The sequence below is a fragment of the Phragmites australis genome, chromosome 6 (assembly GCF_958298935.1).
Source record: "Phragmites australis chromosome 6, lpPhrAust1.1, whole genome shotgun sequence".
Classification (NCBI taxonomy): Eukaryota; Viridiplantae; Streptophyta; class Magnoliopsida; order Poales; family Poaceae; genus Phragmites; species Phragmites australis.
In genome coordinates, this window is record NC_084926.1 from 39,783,287 (window position 1) to 39,805,879 (window position 22,593).

At 44.5% G+C, this 22,593-nt stretch overlaps 1 protein-coding gene across 1 annotated transcript; it reads left to right on the plus strand.

Moving 5' to 3' along the window:
- Nucleotides 1-4,684: 4,684 nt before the first annotated feature.
- On the plus strand, nt 4,685-8,131 carry LOC133922427 (cytochrome P450 734A2-like). The gene is made up of 5 exons (XM_062367758.1): nt 4,685-5,129; nt 5,722-5,945; nt 6,033-6,280; nt 6,370-6,763; nt 6,947-8,131. The coding sequence occupies exons 1-5, from the start codon at nt 4,814-4,816 to the stop codon at nt 7,403-7,405; spliced, it is 1,641 nt and encodes a 546-aa protein (XP_062223742.1). The 5' UTR covers nt 4,685-4,813; the 3' UTR covers nt 7,406-8,131.
- The last annotated feature ends 14,462 nt before the right edge of the window (nt 8,132-22,593 follow it).

The following is a 22,593-nucleotide window of genomic DNA, read 5'->3' on the forward strand; positions in this document are numbered from 1 at the left end:
GGAAATCCCTGCCATTCCGGTCTGGAGTCTGGACCACCAATCCAGTGACCACTGACCGCCTATCTCGATCAGCCCGGCCAGTCCAAATTCCAAAAGGAAGAGCAAAAGAAAGTGCACACGAGAAAGTGCTGGAGAGATCATGGTTCGAAAATAATAAATTTTCTGGATACACAGACCGCTCTCCTCAGCTTGGGCCACCTGCTGATCTAGCCCCACAAATCCACAACAGCACACCACATTGCTCCTGGCTCGAGAAGTCCAAGGCGGCCAAGGCCGATCGACGCGACTGCCTAGGAATGTTCTTTTCCTTAGCATGCATGCATGCGCCGGTGTTGCCGCTGCCGCCGCGCGCAGGGACCGGCCGTTAGCTTAGCGCGCGGGCGGTAGTGCGCGCGACGAGGCCGCGCCGGCGGGCGGAAACCCGAGCATCGTGCTCCGTCCTGTGCCCGCGCGCGCGTGCCAGGGCGCGTCCCCCACCGGGCCGCGCGCCGCGCCGCGCCGGCTGCCGAAGCCGCGATGCGCGCGCCGGTCTCTCTCCCTCCCCGTCGTTTGTCTCTGCATCGGGCCGGCCGCGCGAGCTGCGGCTGTTGGTTGGTTGCTGCGATCGCCGCGCTAGCTAACTCTACCGCCGGTTTCGTGGATCCCACGCGCGGTCGCTCAGGTTCCCATGCATGCGTGCGCGCGCCCGGCGAGAGAGAGAACGAGCGAACATTTCGTGGAGACTTTCGCGTGCGCCCCAAGGAGATCGTCGGGGCTCGATCGGGAGCGATGCCAACGGATCCGTTCAGTGTCTGTTCTCTGCAGATCCTACGCCTATCACCGAGCGTCCTGCCAACATATATTCCCGGGTCAACCTGCATGAACAACCAATCGTGCCACGTCGAAGCCCCGTTTGGAACGCTGGAATAATTTCGTGTGACATGGACTCTGATTTGTCACGTAGCAGCACCAAAGTCCGAAGCTTTGCCGAAACGTGCACGAGCCACATTGGTCAGGCATGCACGTTCGTTCCTTTTTCTGGTTTGATTTGAGCGTGAAGGAACCGAGAACTACATCGGTCTCCGGAACAAGTGTGATCCTAGCGTGAATTATACGGCTTTGGTAGAACCAAAACCAAAACACTTGGGCTCTTGGCAAGTCCCTGATCTCTCGTTCTCTCTCCACTTTTTCTGGCCTTTTCTGACCTTCAGATAAAGATTTGTTTGTCCGTTGCATGAAAAGCTAGTGCTCACTGCTTCTTTGGGTGCTCAGTATTTGACTAAATGCATGGATCGAAAAGGTACCTTATTAACCGATCGCATCTTTTGTTGACCCTCTCTACAAGTTACTGCGACACATCTGCTGACATTCTACACTGGTCCCTGCTTATCCCTGTCCTTCAGTTACTCGAAGAAGTGTACTTCTGTCCCAGCAACGGTCTCTCCATCGTTTGCAAAAAAAAAAAAAAAAAAAAAAGGAATGATTTTTCTTCACATCTTTGCAATGTGCGTGCAATTTCCTAGGTTCGTACCTTCAGTAAAAGGAGGGATTATTCTCTCCATTAACAAGAAAGAGCAACTGAAATTTCTTTTCGGATATTGATCAGAAGCTCTCTGGCATTCATATATGTGCATCTCAGCTGATCTTCAGACTCGAATAAGGCCAATGGCGTTCTACCAAATCGAAAATTTGCCGAGTTATAATTTCACTGCGTCGCTTCAAAAAATCTATAATTCAAGTGAATGGCGACCTGTCATGCAAAGTAGGTTTTAGATGTGGCAGGCAAAGTGCCGTGCCACTTAGGTGTTGTAGATCGCATGATCAGGAGCTATATATGTGCCCAACTTCAATTAATGTGTGGATGATCACTACTCCTGGTGCTAGCTTGCAGAGGATTAGAAACCTAGATATATTGGAGTATACATCAAGTTAAAATCGAAATGATTTTGATTAGTTGTCCTCATTGCGAACACGTATGTTGACAATCATGAGATTTGCAGAGGAATCACATCGAAATATAGGAGAGGACGACCCAAGCTAAGTCATTGAATATATAGCTTGTTCTTAGCATGCCATGACCTGTGTATACAACGATGTTTAGCCAGGTTCTTACTATGTTAGGCTCCAAACGGAACGTCCCCAAGTAAACTTTAGCGCTGACGGCAGCACAAATATATATGGTGCCAAGACATGTTTGGAACTACCTAGGTCCTGCGTAGGATACATTTCATATTCGTTCACGTGACAAAACTTGAATTTTTTTCGACATTTTGATGGGACGGTCAGTGGATAAATCACCATGAGTTAATTTGTTCTTTACATTTAGTTGCAAGCCCCAACAATAATTCGCCAAATGTCTCAACTCAGATTAAGAAAAGGATATCATTAAAAACTGCATTAGCGATGTTCATCATTCCACGTGTATATATCTAATTTCCATGGTTCCGATCGAGACACTGTGCAAACAGTTCAATTCAATTTTGAGCACCATGCAGCGCATAACCTTAAATCGATCATACAAAGTGTCTACTGCATATACCACGGATAAGGATTGCTCCTCTGGCTGCTCTGTGATCTCGCTGTCAGTGTTGAGCTAGCTATACACTGTACCACAGTGCTGGAGGTATATGCACTGTACTAATCAATAAGGGAATAGAATGTGCACTGTATTTCCTGAATAAATGTCTGAAAAATTCCTTGTATAGTGTATACTAAAGCTCCTAATCTTCTTTTCTTATGTGTGTGTGGACAAAACTCCTTGTTTTTTCTTTTCTCGAAACAAGACGAAAAAACTCATGGCATGGTATATTGTAGTAGCATTTAATCCAGCACAAAATTCACTGTACATATTTAGATATTATTAGTAGAAACTTTTTTTAGACAACGGAATACAATTAGTAGAAACTGTAGCATTGGAACAGAGAATGGAGATGCATACTGTATATATGCCTCCTCCTAGTCACCAATAAGACACATTTGGGATATTGGCGCAGTCTTAACATAACTTTGGTCACTAGTTTTTATTGTAGTAACATTTAAATGTTGTAAAATCGTTGTGTCATGAAAATGCTTTTGGACAGCTCTACTTATTTCCAAGTGTGGACTCTAAATATTTGCACTTATATAGTATTGATTACACGCATTTATGCATGCACTTCAGTATTTCTTGACAGGATGGTGCATCTGTCGTAAAGGAATAATGGGATATACACATGATCACCAGTTATGCACTGTTAGCCAGTAAGGAATGATCTGCTAGACTGCTAGCTAATACGCAATTTCGATCAGATCACAGCAATACACACCACACAACACACTACCGCCACAAAAATGTACGCCATGTACCATAGGGCTGGGCATCAAATCATTCTCCATCAGACAGCCTTCATCTTCCTCTCCTACGTACAATAGTAGCCTGTCACCAGCAGGTCATACAAGTGCCCAAAAAGACACCAATAAGACGCTCCTTCCAAAATTAATAGCACTTCAGGTTCCTCGCAAGAGAATCTAATCATATCATCTCATATATGCAAGCATCATTGTTGTTTCTATTTGACTTGGCAAATTAGCGTGTGTTTTTTCTCAAATTGATGTGAAGCTTCAATTCTCATATCACAATTTAAATTTCAATCATATAGGCGAAAAGGATAATAAAAATCTGCATTTTTTTTCAGGAGAATTACATTTCCGCGCTAAAAGTCAATCTTAGTTGCTAATACACCCTACTCTAAGGTGTGAGTTTGCAATAAGATGAGAGGTGTCACGTCCTAAATGCAACTATTTAACTTCGAGGAGACTATTTTCAACTGAGAGTGACTTTTGTGGGTGTATATGCTATTTTTCCTTTAGTCCAGTAAGTTAAATACATGCATGTATATTTATGTACGTTAAAGTAAATATTTCATATATCACTCCACAGATTTATCATTTATTTCATTTATCACTGCACTGATTTACTTAAATATTTTTCATTATGCATGTACAAACAAATAAGGTAAGTGATATATATATCACGTATCTATAGTATGTCCAAAATGAAAGCTGTAAACATTTTTTCATGAAAAACTCTATATATGCGTGTGTAAATATGTAATCATGCAATAGATTTACTTAGATTGAATATCTATTTATTTTTATATTAAGTATATGTCACTACGATTTGCTTTAAGGTGACTAGAGGCACGATTGTTTCAGCTGGAGATTCTGAAAAGCAACTTGTAAATTATGGATTGTAAAAACCTTTTAGATAGTAGATTTTAAAAAACTTTGATAGCAACTCAGTAAAAGTAGATTTTAATAATATATGAAATGCTGAGAAAAATCATATTCCTGTATTCTCATAATCCAACAAGCAGATCGTAAAAAAATTATCTGTTTGTTTTAGCTTTGAATTATAAAAGCTAAAAGTCACTATTTAAAGCTAAAACAAATAGGTCCGAGATCTCTCACCCTTAGGAAGCTGTAATAAAATAAAAAGAGAAGGGTAAAAAAAGATAAAAATGAAGTTTTTCCCCACATCAAACATGGTCAATTAAACAAGGCGCCAAAGCCCACCTCGTTGACCCTGCACAACCCAGCTCCAAAACAAGATCTCTCTCTCCCCCCCTCCCCCTCCCGGCCCCATCGACGCCGGTCTTTCCCCGCCCCCTCCCCACTATATAACGGCCCTCCCCTTCCCTTCCTCGCCTTCCCCACTCACCCCAGAACCCCCCGCCATTACCAGCACCTTCCTCTCTCTTTCTCACGCGCACACAGGTCCATTGCCACACGACTCGTTTCTTCGTTTCCCGCCCTGCTCTGTTTCCTTCCAAGAAACAGGGGAGGAGGTCGAGCAATGGGAGAAGGTATTGACACGGTGGCCGGGTGCGGCTGGCTGACTTGGCGGGTGGCGGCGCTCGCCGTGCTCGCGTGGCTGGCGCTGCACGTCGCGGCTCGTGTCGCCGACGCGCTGTGGTGGCGGCCCCGGCGGCTGGAGGCGCACTTCGCGGCGCAGGGCGTGCGCGGGCCGCCGTACCGGTTCCTGCTGGGGTCGGTGAAGGAGATGGTGGGTCTGATGGCGGAGGCCTCGTCAAAGCCCATGTCGCCGCCCACCTCCCACAACGCGCTCCCCCGCGTCCTCGCCTTCTACCACTACTGGCGGAAGATCTACGGTGCGTGGCCTCTGCCCCTCTCGCTTTCGCCCATGTGTTGCATCGAGCGCGCACACGACGAGCATGGGTCGTCCGCGCGCCCCGTTTGATTGCTCATCTTTCTGGGCGGTTTTGGTTGCATCCTGGTGATCTGTTCCTTCCCTGTCCGCTTTCCTGCTCTTCTCTCACCTCTCTCTCTCAGAATTGCTCTGTGTGTGTCTGTTTGCGGCCAGGGCTCAGCTTTTGTCTCTTGTTGTCAGCACAGCCTAGCTTATCTCTCTTCTCTCTATCTCTATCCATTTGCGCATATGGGGCTTATGGTATTTACCAAGCGCCCTCTCCCTCTTCGTTCTCCACAAACATCTCCTTAATTTCACCTCAGTTACCTGCCATGCCATTGCTGCCGCTGCTAATCTTGTCCTTCCCCTGTTCGCCTAGCCCCTCTGGCTCTTGCATTCAATGGGCTGGGCTTGTATCATGAGCAGAGCACATGAGAGAAAAATACTAGTTTAGTGCGAGTCTTTTCTTTTTTTTAATTCTTTGGTTTTTGTGTGTTTTTGGTTGCGGCGATCGAGGGTCGATCGGTTGATTGATTGGGGGTGCACATGTGCAGGGCCGACGTTCTTGATATGGTTCGGGCCGACGCCGCGGCTGACGGTGGCGGAGCCGGAGCTGGTGCGGGAGATCTTCCTCACGCGCGCCGAGGCGTTCGACCGCTACGAGGCGCACCCCGTCGTGCGCCAGCTCGAGGGCGACGGACTCGTCAGCCTCCACGGGGACAAGTGGGCGCTCCACCGCCGCGTCCTCACCGACGCCTTCTACCCCGACAACCTCAACGTACGTACGCCGTGCTGCTCTAAGGTTTCGTTCTGTCTACGCCGTGCGCCGGCCGATGGCTGACGCGAGATGTGGTTTTATTTGCAGCGGCTGGTGCCCCACGTCGGCAGGTCGGTGGCGGCGCTGGCAGAGAAGTGGCGCGCGATGGCGGCGTCCAGCGGCGGCGAGGTGGAGGTGGACGTGGCAGAGTGGTTCCAGGTGGTCACAGAGGAGGCCATCACGCGCGCCACCTTCGGCCGCAGCTACGACGACGGCCGCGTCGTGTTCGAGATGCAGGGCCGGCTCATGGCCTTCGCTTCCGAGGCCTTCCGCAAGGTCCTCGTCCCCGGCTATCGGTACGCGCTCTCTCTCTCCGGCGCCATTGACGCCTCTCCGATCCGTCTCGGATGCCGAAGACACCAACTGACCACGAAGGTGCGTTCAGGTTCTTGCCGACTAAGAAGAATCGGCAGTCCTGGAAGCTGGACAGGGAGATACGGCGGAGCCTGACCAAGCTCATCGCCCGGCGTAGCGACGAGGCCGAGGAGGAGAAGGCCGACGACGCCGGCAGCTTCCGCGACTTGCTCGGTTCCATGATCAATGACGGCGAGAGGAAGACGCGGGCGCCGTCGCCGAAGGCGATTCCGGTTGAGGACATGCTGGAGGAATGTAAGACGTTCTTCTTTGCCGGGAAGCAGACCACGACGAACCTCCTGACATGGGCCACCGTGCTCCTCGCCATGCACCCGGAGTGGCAGGAGCGCGCCCGCCGAGAGGTCCTAGAAGTCTGCGGCGCCGACGAGCTCCCCTCCAAGGAGCACCTCCCCAAGCTGAAGACGGTGAGTCCCACAGCCATCACCGCTACAAATTTCTTGAATCCCAAATCCTTCAAGTGTCGCGGTTGATTTCAAATTTGCTACAATGCTTTGCTTCAAAAACAAAAACAAAAAGAATTGCTACAATGGACATCTTGGTCATGTCATGGGCTGACACACAGTGTTCTATACTTTTTCTTGTGACAGCTTGGCATGATCATGAACGAGACCCTACGTTTATACCCGCCGGCGGTGGCCACCATCCGCCGCGCCAAGATGGACGTCCAGCTCTCGGACAGGTGCATGATCCCCCGCGACATGGAGCTACTCATCCCGATCATGGCCATCCATCACGACGCGAGGTTCTGGGGCCTGGATGCTGCACAGTTCAACCCCGCGCGATTCGCCAATGGCACTGCCGGAGCAGCGAAGCACCCCTTGGCATTCATACCGTTCGGGCTAGGTTCCCGGATGTGCATAGGCCAGAACTTGGCCCGGATGGAAGCCAAGCTCACCATGTCTATTCTGCTGCAACGCTTTGAGATCCGGACTTCTCCAAGCTACATCCACGCACCGACGGTCCTGATGCTTCTTTATCCGCAATACGGAGCACCGGTGATCATGCGTCCCCGTTCATCTCAATCGTCAGATCTAGCAGCCTTCTAGCCTAGCCACTCTGCCCGTCCTAAAACACAGTCCCTCTAACGTAATTGCACGGGATGACATCGTCGCCATACATATGACCTACTAAGAGTTATCTCATATATCAGTGTAATTAGGTCGGAGGATGTCCTTCTCTATCTAAGCCCGCGTTCTTTTGTCAAAATTGACAAAAATGTTTCAACGAGGCAGGGCTAGAGCTGTGGGGCACCCTGACCCTCCAGAAGCCATAGGACTTGCCCAGAATGACCCAATTACCCCTCCCCCAGCACCCCTGCGTATATGCCAAGTGATAGAAAAGCCAAGAAGCACGAACTTTTTGTCCTAGCCTGTGCCTTGGGGCCCACCTAGGCTACCCAAAATGCCCTCCTTAACAGACCGGATCAGACCCAGCTTTTTAAGATTTGATGACAAACAAGAGGAGGCCCGGCCCCACCCTCCTCCGACCCTGTTTTGTTGCCTTGCTCATGGCATCTGGTGTATATATTTGTATAGAGGTTTATTGATTCCATCTTCTATATAATTCAGAAGAAAACGCAAGAAAAAAAAAAGATTGAGATGGCAGAGAAATGATGTGGTATCTGTCTACCTTCGACACGGCATTCCTCTCCTGCCGGTCTCGGTGATCGTCCTTAATATACAAAGAATGCCCTTGATTAACAACTGTGATTGTGTGCTGTTCTGTAATCCAATTTGTGCTGGTAAACCTGGCCTAAATGAGTTTCCATTCAATGTTTTCCACAAGTTACTTTGCAAAACTCTCGTGAAATTCTGCGTCTTGAATTTAAATTTGTCGCATTAGGCATATACATCTTTTCATATATAAGCTCAACCCCATTTTGTACAAGCAAGACCCTATAAAGAAATCTCTCGAGCTACAGATGGACACTCGCTGGCAAAATAAACAGAATCATTATTTGCAGCCATACGGTAGCCACCTAAATCCAAAAGCAGATGAATTAACCCATGCACAAAATCAAGGATTGAGATCATCTGGCTTTGAAGGATTTTGAAATCAGCTGACTTCACCTGTCTTTGAGCTATTGGATTAGAGATGAATGGATTAGATTTGACGCTATTATATTTGGTGAACAATACAACTATGCTAAATAAGTGATGAACATTCCGTTAGCTATAGTGACTAACTGCATTTCACTTAGCGTAAGCCACAGTTTACTGTTTGCATATACCTTCGTGGGCTTGAGGTCAGAGGATTCACGTCCACCAATCAATATAGGACATGTTTGGCTAGTCTTGCTCATATGTACCATATATGTAGGTTGAGGGAAAGCAGCCTATCAAAGTATTGGGTGATGGGGCATCTTGACTGATGGGATCCACGAGATATATGGTAGCCAGCAGGACATATTTCTTAAACCATATCCCATTGCGCGACTAAGTGGAGACTCGCACGACCAGGACAAGGCTTGCGCAATCAGCCTCCTTGCGATATTATGCGATCCCGTGACCAGTCTTCTAGTGATATTGTGCGATCCCGCGATCAGTTCTTGCTAGTCACAAGGCCAGTCCTTACCTAACTCGTCTAATCACATATATTATCGTCTACTCAAGTGTTTTTCTTCCCTAGACACCCCATCTGCTGAACAGAGTCATGACCGTTACAGTTGGGTATTGCCCCATCCCATAGCATTTAATGCTATGGGATGAGACTTTGCGGGCTGATGTGGCGCCGCACGATAGACAGGACAGAGTCTGCAGGATGATAAGGCAAGTGGACGATTTTGCAGATAGACTTGCGGAGCGCAGGGACATGACTGTTTGGTAGATGATATTATGGCACATGACATGGAACAGGTCAGGCGTTTGGGGTCCACAAAGGAAGGCATTCCACAGATGGGATGGGCGCGCGGAGCTCTCAGAGCAAGTTGGGATCACTCAGTTCTTAATGATGATGATCCAAGAGTAGAATATCCAGTCAAACATAGGTCTACTAAATAGGGCTCATTTGTAAGCTCTTATTCTCTCTAGTATATAAAGATAAAATGATCCAGTTTATAAGAAGACGAAGAACAAGGAGTCGTGAAAACTCATTTGTAACCAGTTCACAAACTTTGATAACAAAATATACTGGACGTAAGACTGTTATCTTTCGAGAGGCCTGAACCTGAATAATTCATGTGTTCTTGAGTTCATAACACACGCAAACACACATACACCGTAAACGTTGTTTATGCGCCCCTTGACCGGTATACCCTGGAATCATTATCAGAGATTAACCCTCGACACAGGTTAAGCAGAGTCATATTTGTTGAAAAGAAGAGTGTTTGGTTGGTAGTATCTGTCTAGATAGACTGAACTGAGTTCTGTTTGATTGACCAAATCTAAAGCTGCATGAGCAGATGCAAAAGTTTAAATTGTGATTGGTTACTTGCATAAAGATGATTTTATGTCACTAATAAGTGTGTGTATCTGCATGAGCGGATGCATGCTCAGGATGAAACTATATATTTGCACCTATCGGATCAAGCTGTAACAGTGAATGCAAGCAATCAAATAAACATCTTTTTAAAATTACATGCATCAATCGGGATAGGTTGAAGCAAATTCAGGCAACTAACCACCAGGCTAGGCTGAAGCAAATGTCCACCAATCAATATAGGGTGTGTTTGGTTGGTCTTGCAGATCATATATACAGACTAAGATAAACAGGCTGATCAGAATTATATTCATTGAAAAGAATAATTTTTTTATTGTATCTGTCTGGATAGATTGGTCTGAGTTTCTATTTGATTAGTCGAATCTGAAGATGTATGAACAGATAAAAAATTAAGATTGTGATTAGGTACTCGTATGAAGATTATTTTGTAATACTAACAAGTTGCATGAACGGATGCATGCTCATAATAAAGCTATATATTTACATCCATCAAACCATGCTATAATAATAAATACCAACAATCAAACATACCTCTTCAAAATTACATGTATCAATCAGGCCAAACCGAAGCAAATTCGGACAAATATCCATCAGGCCAGGCCAGGCCAGGCTAGAGGCAACACGCGTAAGAACACCAGTAGTACAATGGGTAGTGAGGCGCGGGGACGGATGGGGGGACATGTCCCGTGGGGCCGGCCGGCCGGGGAGCAGCAACCAAACCGGGGTGGGGCGCAGCGGCTGGGGGGATTGGCGTGCGCCTGCCTGTCCTTGGGGCCTAGCTGTCATTGCCGCAAAGAGCATTCCAAACAGTTGCACAAGCGGACAACACCGCAAGATCCACGGCGTCCACGCTGTTCTTTTTTTTTTTTCCCCTTAACCCTCTTTCTTGCATAAAGAATCTACCATTGGACGATGAATTGGTAGATTGAGTTATTTTTGTTTTACATGTTGGCCCCATGAAAATAAAAATAATCAGGAGCGCTGGCATTAGCTGACGAGGGAGATGAGCACTAGTATACGTCCGGTGGGGAGATAAAGTAGCATCACCAAATTATTACCGGTGCGTGGGCGTTATGTGAGAAACCTGATTTATACTCAAGATATAGGTGTGTTATTATTTGGACTTTTGCGGCGCGCGGTTGATGTTGTTAGAGATATATATTGTGTTTTATTATGCTGTGTAATATTTTCATGTTATAAGAGTCTTTTTATATATTGCTAGTATTTGTTGGATGCGACGATCCAATTTTTTTTTATAGTATAGATATAATGATTTAATTTCTTATTTGGTTTGATGTATAGAATTTAGATGGGATTAACTAAAATTTTGTGAGACCTGCTTATCATATATTTAGTTTTTTTATCAAAATATAATTATACTAGATTTTGTTTGGTTAATTTAATTGTAATGAATATAATAGTCAATCAGATCACAAATCAGATAAATAATTTAGAAAATAATATCATTTAAAACATGCTAAAAAGGTACATTTATTCTAACCAACCAGAATATATCATATTAGTAGAGATAAAACGCTAATATATAGTTGTTGTTATCCAATAATTTTTAACGGATGAGTTCATCCAATATCTGAGAATAACATCCTCTTTATAAAGACATCTCATCTATCTTCAATCAAATATCTTAAAAAACTGAATGATCACCTTCTATTCAGGAATATCCTTTAAATCAAATATACCCTAAATTTTCTTTTAGAGATATAACAACTCATCCCCATATAGTTCACCCGCCGTCTCTCTCTTCCCATCAGCGTTCTCTCTACTCGCTGGCTTCCCGCCCGCCCACCGGTCGGCGCCGGTCAGCTCTCTCGTTTTGACCTGCCTCGAGTCCACGCCTTCATTTCGTTTTCAGGTGGGAATTTGCGTCTTGGACCGTTGCAAGTAGGCAAACTGCCACTTTGAAACAATTCACCCGCAAGCATTTTAGTTGTATCTATCCCGTGTCGATGTCACTGCCGTGCACTTTTTAACACGAGAGTCAACAAGTCACTTCCGCTCTTCGCGACGTTGTTCTGCAGCAAGGGTGAATGTAGAGTTTCAAAGATCCAGAGCATATTTTAACATATTTAAATTTAGATGATACATATATTTAGGACTATACTGTACCAGAGGTGAAATTGAATGCTAATAACTGATATTTTATTTTATTTTTCCCTAATACCTGTAAAGATGTGCTATTAGAGAGGAGGGAATAGATGACTTACAAATTTTTTATAAAATAGATGATATACTTCTTATTCATTCAACGCTACTTAAAAACATATAAACAATAGTAGAAACTTTAAAGAGACAAAACGAGAGAAAGTTTCAAGAAAATATGACTCTACGGATGAAATATGAGCCATAGACTATTTAATACTATTACATGTGTCTTTGTGCACAAAAACTTAAAACTTAAACGAAGAACAAAGCAAATGACCAATCACCGAAAAAAGCAAATCTACAATTTGATGGTCTAGAGATAAAAAAATTCAATACATTTTTTAAATACATGACGATATGAACATTTATACCTTTAGTAAAAAGAAGAACAATTTCGCAAGGTTGAAAAATTGCAGCTCAAACGCAAAAACAAAAATCAACAAGAAAATCGAAAAACTTATACCAAAGACAATAAAACCAAAAGTAGAAGACTAGAAGGAGATGAACATAAGCTCATACGAGAAAATAAACTACATTTCGAAATGTTGGGTGGATGAACTCCCCACAGTACTCTGGTTGTTGCGAACGACCCCTAGTCGGGTCACAGCCGAAACCCCCTTCTTCTTGGTTTTTAGTGCTGAAGCAATGCTCCCCTCTAAAATCGCCCTTCAGTCACCCACAGTCAATAATTACTCAGTTGACGACCAGGTGACATGACGGAAGGATGATATAAACCTGATAAAAGAGTTTCGCGATTGTGCTCTAACTCGAACCATCCATTATCAGCAGAGCCTCAGACGCTACTATGACCGAAAGGTGCGGAAGCGAACACTGGTCGTAGGTGACCTCATCCTTAGGCAAATCTAGAATAAAGCCGGTCAGAAACTCTCCCCAAATGAGAGAGACCCTACAAAGTGGTCGCCATCACCTAACCTGGCGCGTTCAAGCTAGCCATGGAGGACAGCCGTGAATTACACAACTCCTGGAATATCGCCTTGTTGCACAGGTTCTATGTGTAGGATCGCTCAAAGACGAGCTTATCTTTCTATTTTGTAGGACCCTCCGGACGAGCGTGGAATACAGCTTGTAAGTTCTTAAATTAAAAAAAACTCAGACTCTATTTTGCAGGACTTTACAACCAAGTCACGGGCTCCCAACATATTGATTCTCCTCCGACCACAACACACGACCATGCTCGATGGCCACTACAGAACTTAGGGACCAAGATGCCAAATGACCAGGAGGCCGAAGACAACAACCACAAGGCCACAAGTTCTCGCTAGGGCCAAGCGCTACTTGCCCCTGAGAGACTTGCCGAGCCGTGTCCTATTCCGGGCATCAAGAACCTAACTGATGTGCGGAATATAACAAGAACAGGCGTCCAACCCCCACGCTTTTTCATTCATGGAAATGTTAGGTTACATGCCGATTAGTTACATCTGATCGGACTAACTATCCTATACATGCATGTCCTATCCTCCCTGACTTAAGCGACTAGCGCAAAGTTGATAGAAAGGGTTCGTCAAACTCTCGCCTCTATTTTCCCTTGAATAAGTTAAGGAACCTCTTATAATCCTCCTTGGAGCGGCCGCTCACCACTTCGGGGATCGGACAACAGCTGACATAAGATCCAGGGAAGATGGTCGATGCAAAGACCCTGCTGGGGCTGCTGATCGACGCCTATGTACCCTGTAGATCTCCCTTCCGCTTCATCTCTGACTCTTCCTCTTCACCAATCTCCTTCTTCAGAAGGTCCCAATCGACCCCCTCCTCATCATCAGAGATATTGATGATCTTGGCCGACGGATCCGCTCGGGCAGGAGATTGAGACGGACCGGCAGGGGGCGACCTTCTTTGGAAGGGCGTGAGCTCGATGGTCGCTGGCCCCAACCTCGTAAGCATACCCACGACAACCGCTACCTCCGGAAGCACCACGGCGAGCAGATCCGGAGTTGGAGGCGACTCAGCCCCTGCCGAGCTGTCTGAGATCATTGACCTCTCTGGAGATGAAGGAGGGGAGTACGCCATGGCCTCAGGGCCTACATACACTACGGAGCAAAACGCAGGACGGGATGGAGGCGAATGGACTCTAGGCACTAAATGCTTGAGGGTGAGAAGGAAGGCGAGGGGGTGGTTCGAAAGGCCATCAATCACTCCTCTTTTTAAACCATAGCGACACCCCAACCAGCATGTCCTTCAAACCGTTCGAAACTTGAGGGGGCGCATAGAAGGAACCAAGAGTCCTTCAGGTCCAGCGGCAATCAATCAATCAATATATATATATATATATATATATCATACCCTCTTTTTTCCCTCTCAGGACATTTAAACCTCTCCACACGGCACGAAGTTCAGAGTTGCACTCTGAGGACTGATGGCATCAAGACCACTCCCTAGGCAGACTACGTCCGCTCAGGGCTCAAGTGGTGTGGCCAGGCTGGGCCATGGTCATGAGGAAGCTCGGGGGCTACTGTCAGTGTATTGAGTAAAGGGGTATTCTGGCAAACAGCCCCCACAAGGGATATAACGGTCAAAGACGTATATTTCCTAAAACTGGTCAGTCGCGCGACCAGGGTATGGTTCCTGCGACCAATACAAGGCATACGCAACCAGTCTCCCTGCGCCATCACATAAACCCGCGACTGGCCTCACTGGTTGCAGGACCGGATCTAACACAACCTGTCCAATCACATTTATTGACATCTACTCAAGTGTTTTCCTTCCCCAGGCGTCAACTCCAGTGGACAAAGTCATGGACGATGTAGAGGGGCATTGTCCCATCTCGTAACATTAATGCTACGAACATGATGTTTTTAGCAGGCCGATCAAGTAAGTGGTCAGGGACGATCCTCCGTAATGATGGCTTGGGTTAGATATTAAGATGAACATGGTCTTCTGTTTGGACCCACATAACACAACACTTGCTTGAGATCCTCTATAATGTAGGGCTATTATCCTCTGGGAGGCTTGAAACTGTATAACTCCCTATGTCCTTGAGTCCATCGTACACGCACACATCGATTCATGAAACGCAGTTCACGCACCCGCTATCTAGCATACCTAAAAATTATTGTCAGGGACTAACCCTCGACAAGGACATTCTTAGCCCATTACAAAACATAAATTAACTTAGACATTTGATCATTTAACTATTCTCAAGTACACTTAAGCAACCATAGGTTCACTTCTTTGGCAAACCACATGAAGCCTTAAGCCACCGTATTGGATTCATTTTTTAGCTCAAAACTCGATCATTTATTTGATTAACTCAAAATAGGAGTCAAGATATGCAATATTTCACAAAACCAAAGTAAGTTGTGCCTTTGCAACACAAAAGAGCACATGCTCTCCTAAGGGTTAATCACGGGCTAAACATTTACATAGATAAAGGTTAAAGACCCTTAATTCGTTGCACAGAACAAAGCGGTCTAGCATAAGCTTTCCATAGAACCAGCCCTAATATAAGCACTAATCAAACTAAAGCAAATACTCAATGGTGACAAGCAAGTACGTTCATATTTCAAGTTCATTTTTAGAAAATACAAGCTAGCTCAACATATTTCATACCATGTCTCAAAAAGAGTCTAAGCTTGCACAATTTGTCATTTATTTACTACACCTAGACAAATTCACAACTAGTACAAGAAAGTACAATGAGCATATAAGTGAAGCTTAACTAATATGAATATCTTATAAAATGCGATGTAAATGCAAATGCAACAAAAGTAAGATAGAATATATACAAAAACAACTCCCCCTCACACAATGCCATAGTGATGGCACACACTAAGCTTTCTCCTCAAATAGACAAATCTTGTAGCATGTAGAGGCTTGGTGAAGATATCGGCTAGCTGGTGTTAGGTATCAATATATTTTAAGTCAATATCCCCCTTTTCATTATGATCTCTTAAGAAGTGGAATCTCACATCTATATGTTTGGTTCTAGAATACTGGACCGAGTTATTGGCTCGGCTTATGGCACTGATGTTGTCACACAAAAGTGTCACACTCTTAAAATCTAACCCAAAGTCCCTCAAGGTAGCAAGCATCCAAAAAATTTGTGAGCAATAGCTAGCGGTAGCTACATATTCAGCTTCAGTAATAGACTAGGCAATGTTAGACTGCTTGCAAGAAGATCAACACACAAGAGAAGTACCAAACAAATAACAAGTAGCAGAGGTACTCTTCCTATCAATTCTATAACCAGTAAAATCCGCATCCAAAAAACCTCGAAGAGAAAGCGAAGAGGAAATAAAAAACTAAAGTCCAAACTCGAGAGTGTGCTTGAGATACCTCAGAATGCGTTTCACCACTTGGGTGAGGCCTGGTGTGCTTGAGAGTGTGCTTGAGATACATCCATGGTGAAGCCTAGAAACAAGCGCACAAGCAGACGACAAAATGGATGTCTGGTCTTGTAGCTGTTAGGTACGGGAGGGAGCCAATCATACTCCTGAACTCCCGTTGGTCCATTGTCTCGCCATCTTCATCCGGATCCAGCACGGTCGAGGTACCCATCGGTGTAGCCAAGGGCTTTGCGTCGCTCATGTCAAACTTCTTCATAAGCTCCTTGGTGTACTTCATCTGGTGGATGAATGTACCTTGCTTTCATTGCTTGATTTGAAGTCCAAGGAAGAAGTTGAGCTCGCCCATTATCGACATCTCAAACTCCCTGCTCATAGTTTCTACAAACTTGGCTGTAAGTGTATGAGAAGACCCCAAAAAATGATATCATCTACGTAAATCTAAACAAGTAGGAAATCTTTGCCATGCTTGAGAGTGAAAGTCCATTTTGTGCCTATGGTGTGTACATTGGGAGGTGGTTCTAAAGGACCAAAATTTGGTTTCTCTCAAAATTTTCTAACTCTTCATGCATGGCATTGACCCAATTTGAATCAAATATGGCATATCCAACGTTATGGCTCAAAAGAAGCAACAAATGCAGAACCAGTAAAGTGAGCATGAGATGCAGACTTTGACCTCACTACGCTCTCATTGAGATCTCCGATCATCATGTGTGGAGGGTGTCATCGCTGAATGTGTTGAGGGCCTCACGCTGTGAGAGAATCTCCCCCTAAAATATAGGTGGTGCAGGCTCGAGAGCAGCTGAAGTGGATGTAGTGGTTGCAGGTCCCTCTATTGAAGTAGAAGAAGCAGGAGCCAGCTCCGAATCAAAGATAGTCGAGGGAAGTAGTGGATCATCCTCGTCCTCATCGAGAGTTGGAAAATCGTAATCTACAAAGATACTCTCGCTCATCTCCTGATCACCTGCACACTCAAAAGTAGAACTAGCACAAGGGGTTGCCTCATCGAAGGTCACATCCTAGGATTCTATGATAGTGTTAGTGTCAAGATTGTAAACCCTGTAAGCATGGCTATGAAGAAAATACTCCAAAAAAATGCCATCAGAAGAGCGTGACTCAAACTTTTCAAGATTGCCACGCTTTAGGATAAAGCACTGATAATTGAAAACTCTCAAATGTGAAACATTCGGCTTCCTCCCAAAACGCAACTCATAAGAAGTCAAATTCAAGATCGAGCGCAAGAAAATCTAATTGAAGATATAGTATGCTATACTTATGGCTCATCCCAAAACTTTTTAGGAGTCTTATGCTCATCGAGCATCGTCGTAGCCATCTTCACCAAAGTCTAGTTTTTTCTCTCAATCACGCTATTCTGCTAAGGAACGAGCGGGGCAGAAAATTGATGCTCAATACCATGTTCAAGACAGAAAGCATCAAAAAGATAGTTCTTGAACTCGGAACTATTATCACTAGGAATTGCTTTCAATGCACTAGAGAGTTCTTTGAACAATCTTAAGACCAAGCTCCAAAAGTGTAAGAATACTTAATCCTTACTCACAAGAAAGAAAACCCAAGAATAACAAGAGAAATCATCAACAATGGCAAGTACATACCACTTCATACCCGCTGAATGAACTCAGGAAGGGCCAATAGTGTCAATATGGAGAAGTTCTCCTGGTCATTTAGTCATCACTAGATTGACTGGTGGGTGAGGAGCGGCAATCATCTTGCCATACCGACAAGGAGCACAAACAAGATTATTCTTAAACTTGAACTTAAGCAATTCTTGGATCAATCCTAGGGAACTCAAGTGAGTAAGCAAATCAAAGCTCGTGTGCCCTTGTCTCCTATGCCACATCCAAAGCTCAGAAGAAGGTTGAGCAAGTAAATATTGAGAAGAACCAGAAGATTCAGAAAAATCGGCTATAAAAACTCTTCCAATTCTAGTAATCTTGAAAATCAAAGCGCTAGAAGAATCAAGAACTCTAGAAGTATCACGCTTGAAGCGCACTTCTAAGTCCTCATCTAGCAATTGAGATACAGAAAGTAAGTTGTATCCCAGATGCTCAACCAAAGCCACATGTTTTTAGATTCAAACTCTCATTTACCTTTACCGTTTCTTTATCCTTCATTCTACCTTTCCGATCATTCCTAAATGTGATGTACTCGTGATGCTTTATCGGGGTGAGGCTGGAGAACCATGATGAGTCTCCAGTCATGTGGCGCGAACTACCGGAGTCAATGAGCCACTTGTTCTCTAGGGCTTCACCTGCCACCGACATATGACAAGAAAGATAGATGGATGGCTCAGTACTGGAGTTATTGATACACCTCATGGGAATCCAGTACTGGGTCATCCGTCTTGAATCAGTAAAAGCAGGTGCAAGTAAATCAATACAAGCGTGCTAAGGGTGAGTGCCATGACAGGGAAAACGTGGTCTGCCAATGCGCTGGGACTCAAGGCCTCCGGCATGAGGATCAAAATCATATAAGTCAAGGTATGATCCACATCGAAAAAAGCCTCTAGAAAGAGACTGAAAAGAGCTGAAGACTCGTGGGTAGGAGCGAGAAAAAGCTCATATACACCAACAGAGGGGCAGTACATGTCCCAGTTACCTCACTCCCACTCGCACCACTCATCTCACCTAAGGCGAAAGAAAAAAACCAATCAAGTGATCCACCCTCTGACAGTAAGTGAAATGGTAAAGTCTCTCTGGAGCTCAATTACCGGTCACTCTAGGCTCTCTCACAGGAGCTCTCACCTTAGGTTGTGGAGCTTTCTTAGGCTGTGATGCAGGTTTCTTCTTGATGGGTTGTGGTATGGATTTCTTCTTAAAGGGTGGTGGTGTGATATTGATTTTAGACTTCTCAACATCTAGGGTAGTAGGTGTGGTGAATACAGTCTTACTCTCCTCATTGTATGCCACTATCTCAAAACCTAACACAAGAGCCAAACCCGCCTTGTCAGCACACATCTTGGTCTTGGCCAAGATCAAATTCATTTTTCCTTTGCCCTTTAAGCACTGCTCTACTAGAGAAAAGAGGTATTCATTTTCAGTCAAAAGCTTTTGAACTTACCCTTTAACCCAGCTGAGCTTGTCTTGAAAGACAATGCAGGTAGAACAATTCAACTGCACATCCTTCAAACACTCAACACTCTCCTATCTAGTTTCTAACTCCTTAAGGCGCTTGTCTTTCAGTTCAATACTCTTTGCAAGCAAAGGACAATTCTTGCAAGCACACAAGAGAGTAGACCTAGACTCCTCTTCAAGAAGCTTCCTTTTAGCATTCTCAAGCCGACTGACGACTTGAGCATGCACATTCTGAAATTTATTAAGTTCAACCAACATCAACTCACACACATCTTTCTTAAGTAATCTATCTTGGCTAACAAGAGTATCATTCAAGGTATCGGCTTGAATAGAAAGCTGATCATAGGAAGGTAATACCTCGAAAGAATCAAGCTCGGGATCGTTGTCATTGTCGTTGTCATCCGCTATGAAGTAGAGGGTGGTTAAGTCCCTGGGCTTCTTCTTGTTTTTCACTTACGGTTCCTCCTCCTCCGAGCTCTCCTCTTCGCTTGATGAGGTGTTGATGTCGCTGAGAGCCGCCACAAATGTCTAGAAGCTGCCTTGGCTGCTTCCTTGGCCATCTTATCACTATTCTTCTTAAAGAAGGGCTTCGTGTTCTTCTTGTTGTGCTTGTTGTAGTCGTGGTCATTGTCCTCCCTCTTCTTGAGCTTGGGGCAGTCCACCTTGAAGTTAGTGGTGTCACTATACTCAAAGAAAGCTTGAGAGCCACCCCTCCTCTGATTTTGTCGGTTGTTGTAGAAGCGGGTGAACTTCTTCACAATGAGAGCAAGGTCCTCATCATCAAGTACTTCCACCCGCTTCTTTGTGATAGAAACAAGGGATGACAATGCAAATCCACCAGATAAAGTATTAGCACAAGAAACACCACCTCCAGACTGGTTTCCATCGCTAAGTCTAGAAATCAACACCATGTTCTGAGACAGGCAGTTTTTGAGATCAATCTAAACCGCCTTGGCTATCTCGATGGACTTGAGTTTGTCACAAGTTAACGTGTCGTAACTTGGTGACTCTTCAATGCTTGAGATCTTCACTTCTTATATGCTACGATCAAGAGCCTAGAAAAGCTTGATCCCCCTCTCATGGTCAGAGTAGGGAAAAACACAAGTGGATCTAAGGTTGCTCACAATTCCATCAAAACAAGTAAACATAGCATCTAAAGATTCACCAGACCCTTACATAAACATTTGGTATTCTTGGTTGTATGTGCTTTGGTGTCTGACCTTAATATGATTAGTGTCTTTATGAAAGACACTCGGAGTACTCTAGATCTCTCGGGCAGTTTGGAGGTGCTGGACCCTATCAAACTCATTCCGACTCAGGCTAGTGAACAAAATATTTCTTGCCATGTTGTTGGTCTCATACTGTTCTATTTGAACCTGAGTCGTGTGAGCAGTAGGGATCTAGTAGTTGGAATCAACTACTTCCCATATTACACTTCCTTTGCTTAGAAGATAAGTTTCCATACGCATCTTCCAGTACGAAAAGTCTTGTCCATTGAATAACATAATCTTTCCACTTTTCTCCATATCGTCTATGAATCACAAAGCCGGTTAAGATCAACTAGTTATCAAACCGGCTCTGATACCAATTATAGGATCGAGATAGACGGCTAGAGGGGGATGAATATACGACTTATAAATTTCTTGCGAAATAGATAGTCTAGTTCTTATTCACCTAACGCTCTAAAAAACGTACAAACAAAAGCATAGACTTTAAACAGACAAAGTGAGAGAAAGTTCCAAGGTAACATGGCTCCACGAATGAAATATGAGCCATAGACTCTATTCAAAATCATTCCATGTGTCTTTGTGCACAAACACTTGAAACTTGAACGAAGAACAAAACAAATGACAATCACTAAAAGAAGCAACTCTCTAAGTTGATGATCTAAAGACAAGAAAATTCAAGACCTTCTCGAATACATGATAATATGAATATTTATGCCTCTAGCAATAAGAAGAACAACTTCACAAGGTTGAAAAATTACAGCTCAAAGGCAAAAACGAAATCAACAAGAAAATCAAAAAACTTGCACCGAATGCAATGGAACTAAAAGCAAGAGACTAGAAGGAGATGAACACAAGCTCATGCAAGAAAATAAACTTTATTAAACATATATGTCAGCGCTATTTTCAATAGACTACAAAGTTATTTTTCTCATAAAAGCTCTAACCTATTACAAATACTAAGCCTATCCTTTCCTCTCCTCTAAAACCTATCACTAGGCTCTCAAAATAGCTGGCTCAACCCTCCTTTATTTATAGCCCTTGAGAGCTTTCTTGATCATTTAATTTCCTTGTTCCTAAAATACCATTCATTGGTAGTGCACTCCTACCTACAACCAGAGTATTTTGGTCCAGATTTTGCTCCTTCCATCGAAGGATCACAACTTCTTCATAACTTAGCTTCACCCTGTTGCAAGCTTCACAATGATGTCACATGACCCTCCAATCCTCTCGTGGTTTTGTGACCAAACCGTGAAACCCTAGCACGCTTCTCAAAGCAAGACTAGCCGCCACTTGCTTTGTCTTAAGCAAGCACTTCAATATTGCCGCGTGTACCCCATCTTATGATCTTGTGTACCCCATCTTGCGATCTTGACTGTCGACAAGTCTCTCCCACTCCCGATCTCTCGGGCCGTCTATCACTTACACCGGTATCCCCTTTGCCTGACTTTATCAACACGTCGTCTTCATCCTTCTCCATCCATAGTTTGCTTGACTTTTATATGTACCACTAGGATCACCCTTGACTCCATCCGACCTCTTTGATCGTCCGACACTAAGCCTCCCGCTTGACCTCGATCATCTCGCTGTCGATTGCCAAGTTACATCCACCACCTGCACACCATGAAACAAGTAAATATGTTTCTCCCATTCCAAATCATCTACAGGTTAGCTCAAAATAAAAATCCTCAAATGAAGCACATCTTGTAGAAATCATGAACACCAGATGTTACGGTGTGTTCTACCTCTGAACACTGGACCATCTAGTGAATCCAACTCTTTTGTGCACTGAACAATCTCGCCTCCGCAAGAAAATATCTGGTGCATTGCTCTGGTGTTCACTTTCTAGTCACCGGAACCTCCAGTGCCTTCATCTCTACTAGAACACACTGTTTCAATCCCTCCACAAGAAATGGTCCGGTGATTAGTCCAGTGTTCAACCCTGCACACACCGGACCTTTCAGTGAGTACCACTGCACTAGACTTCACAATTTCACCCTCTCTGCAAGAAAAG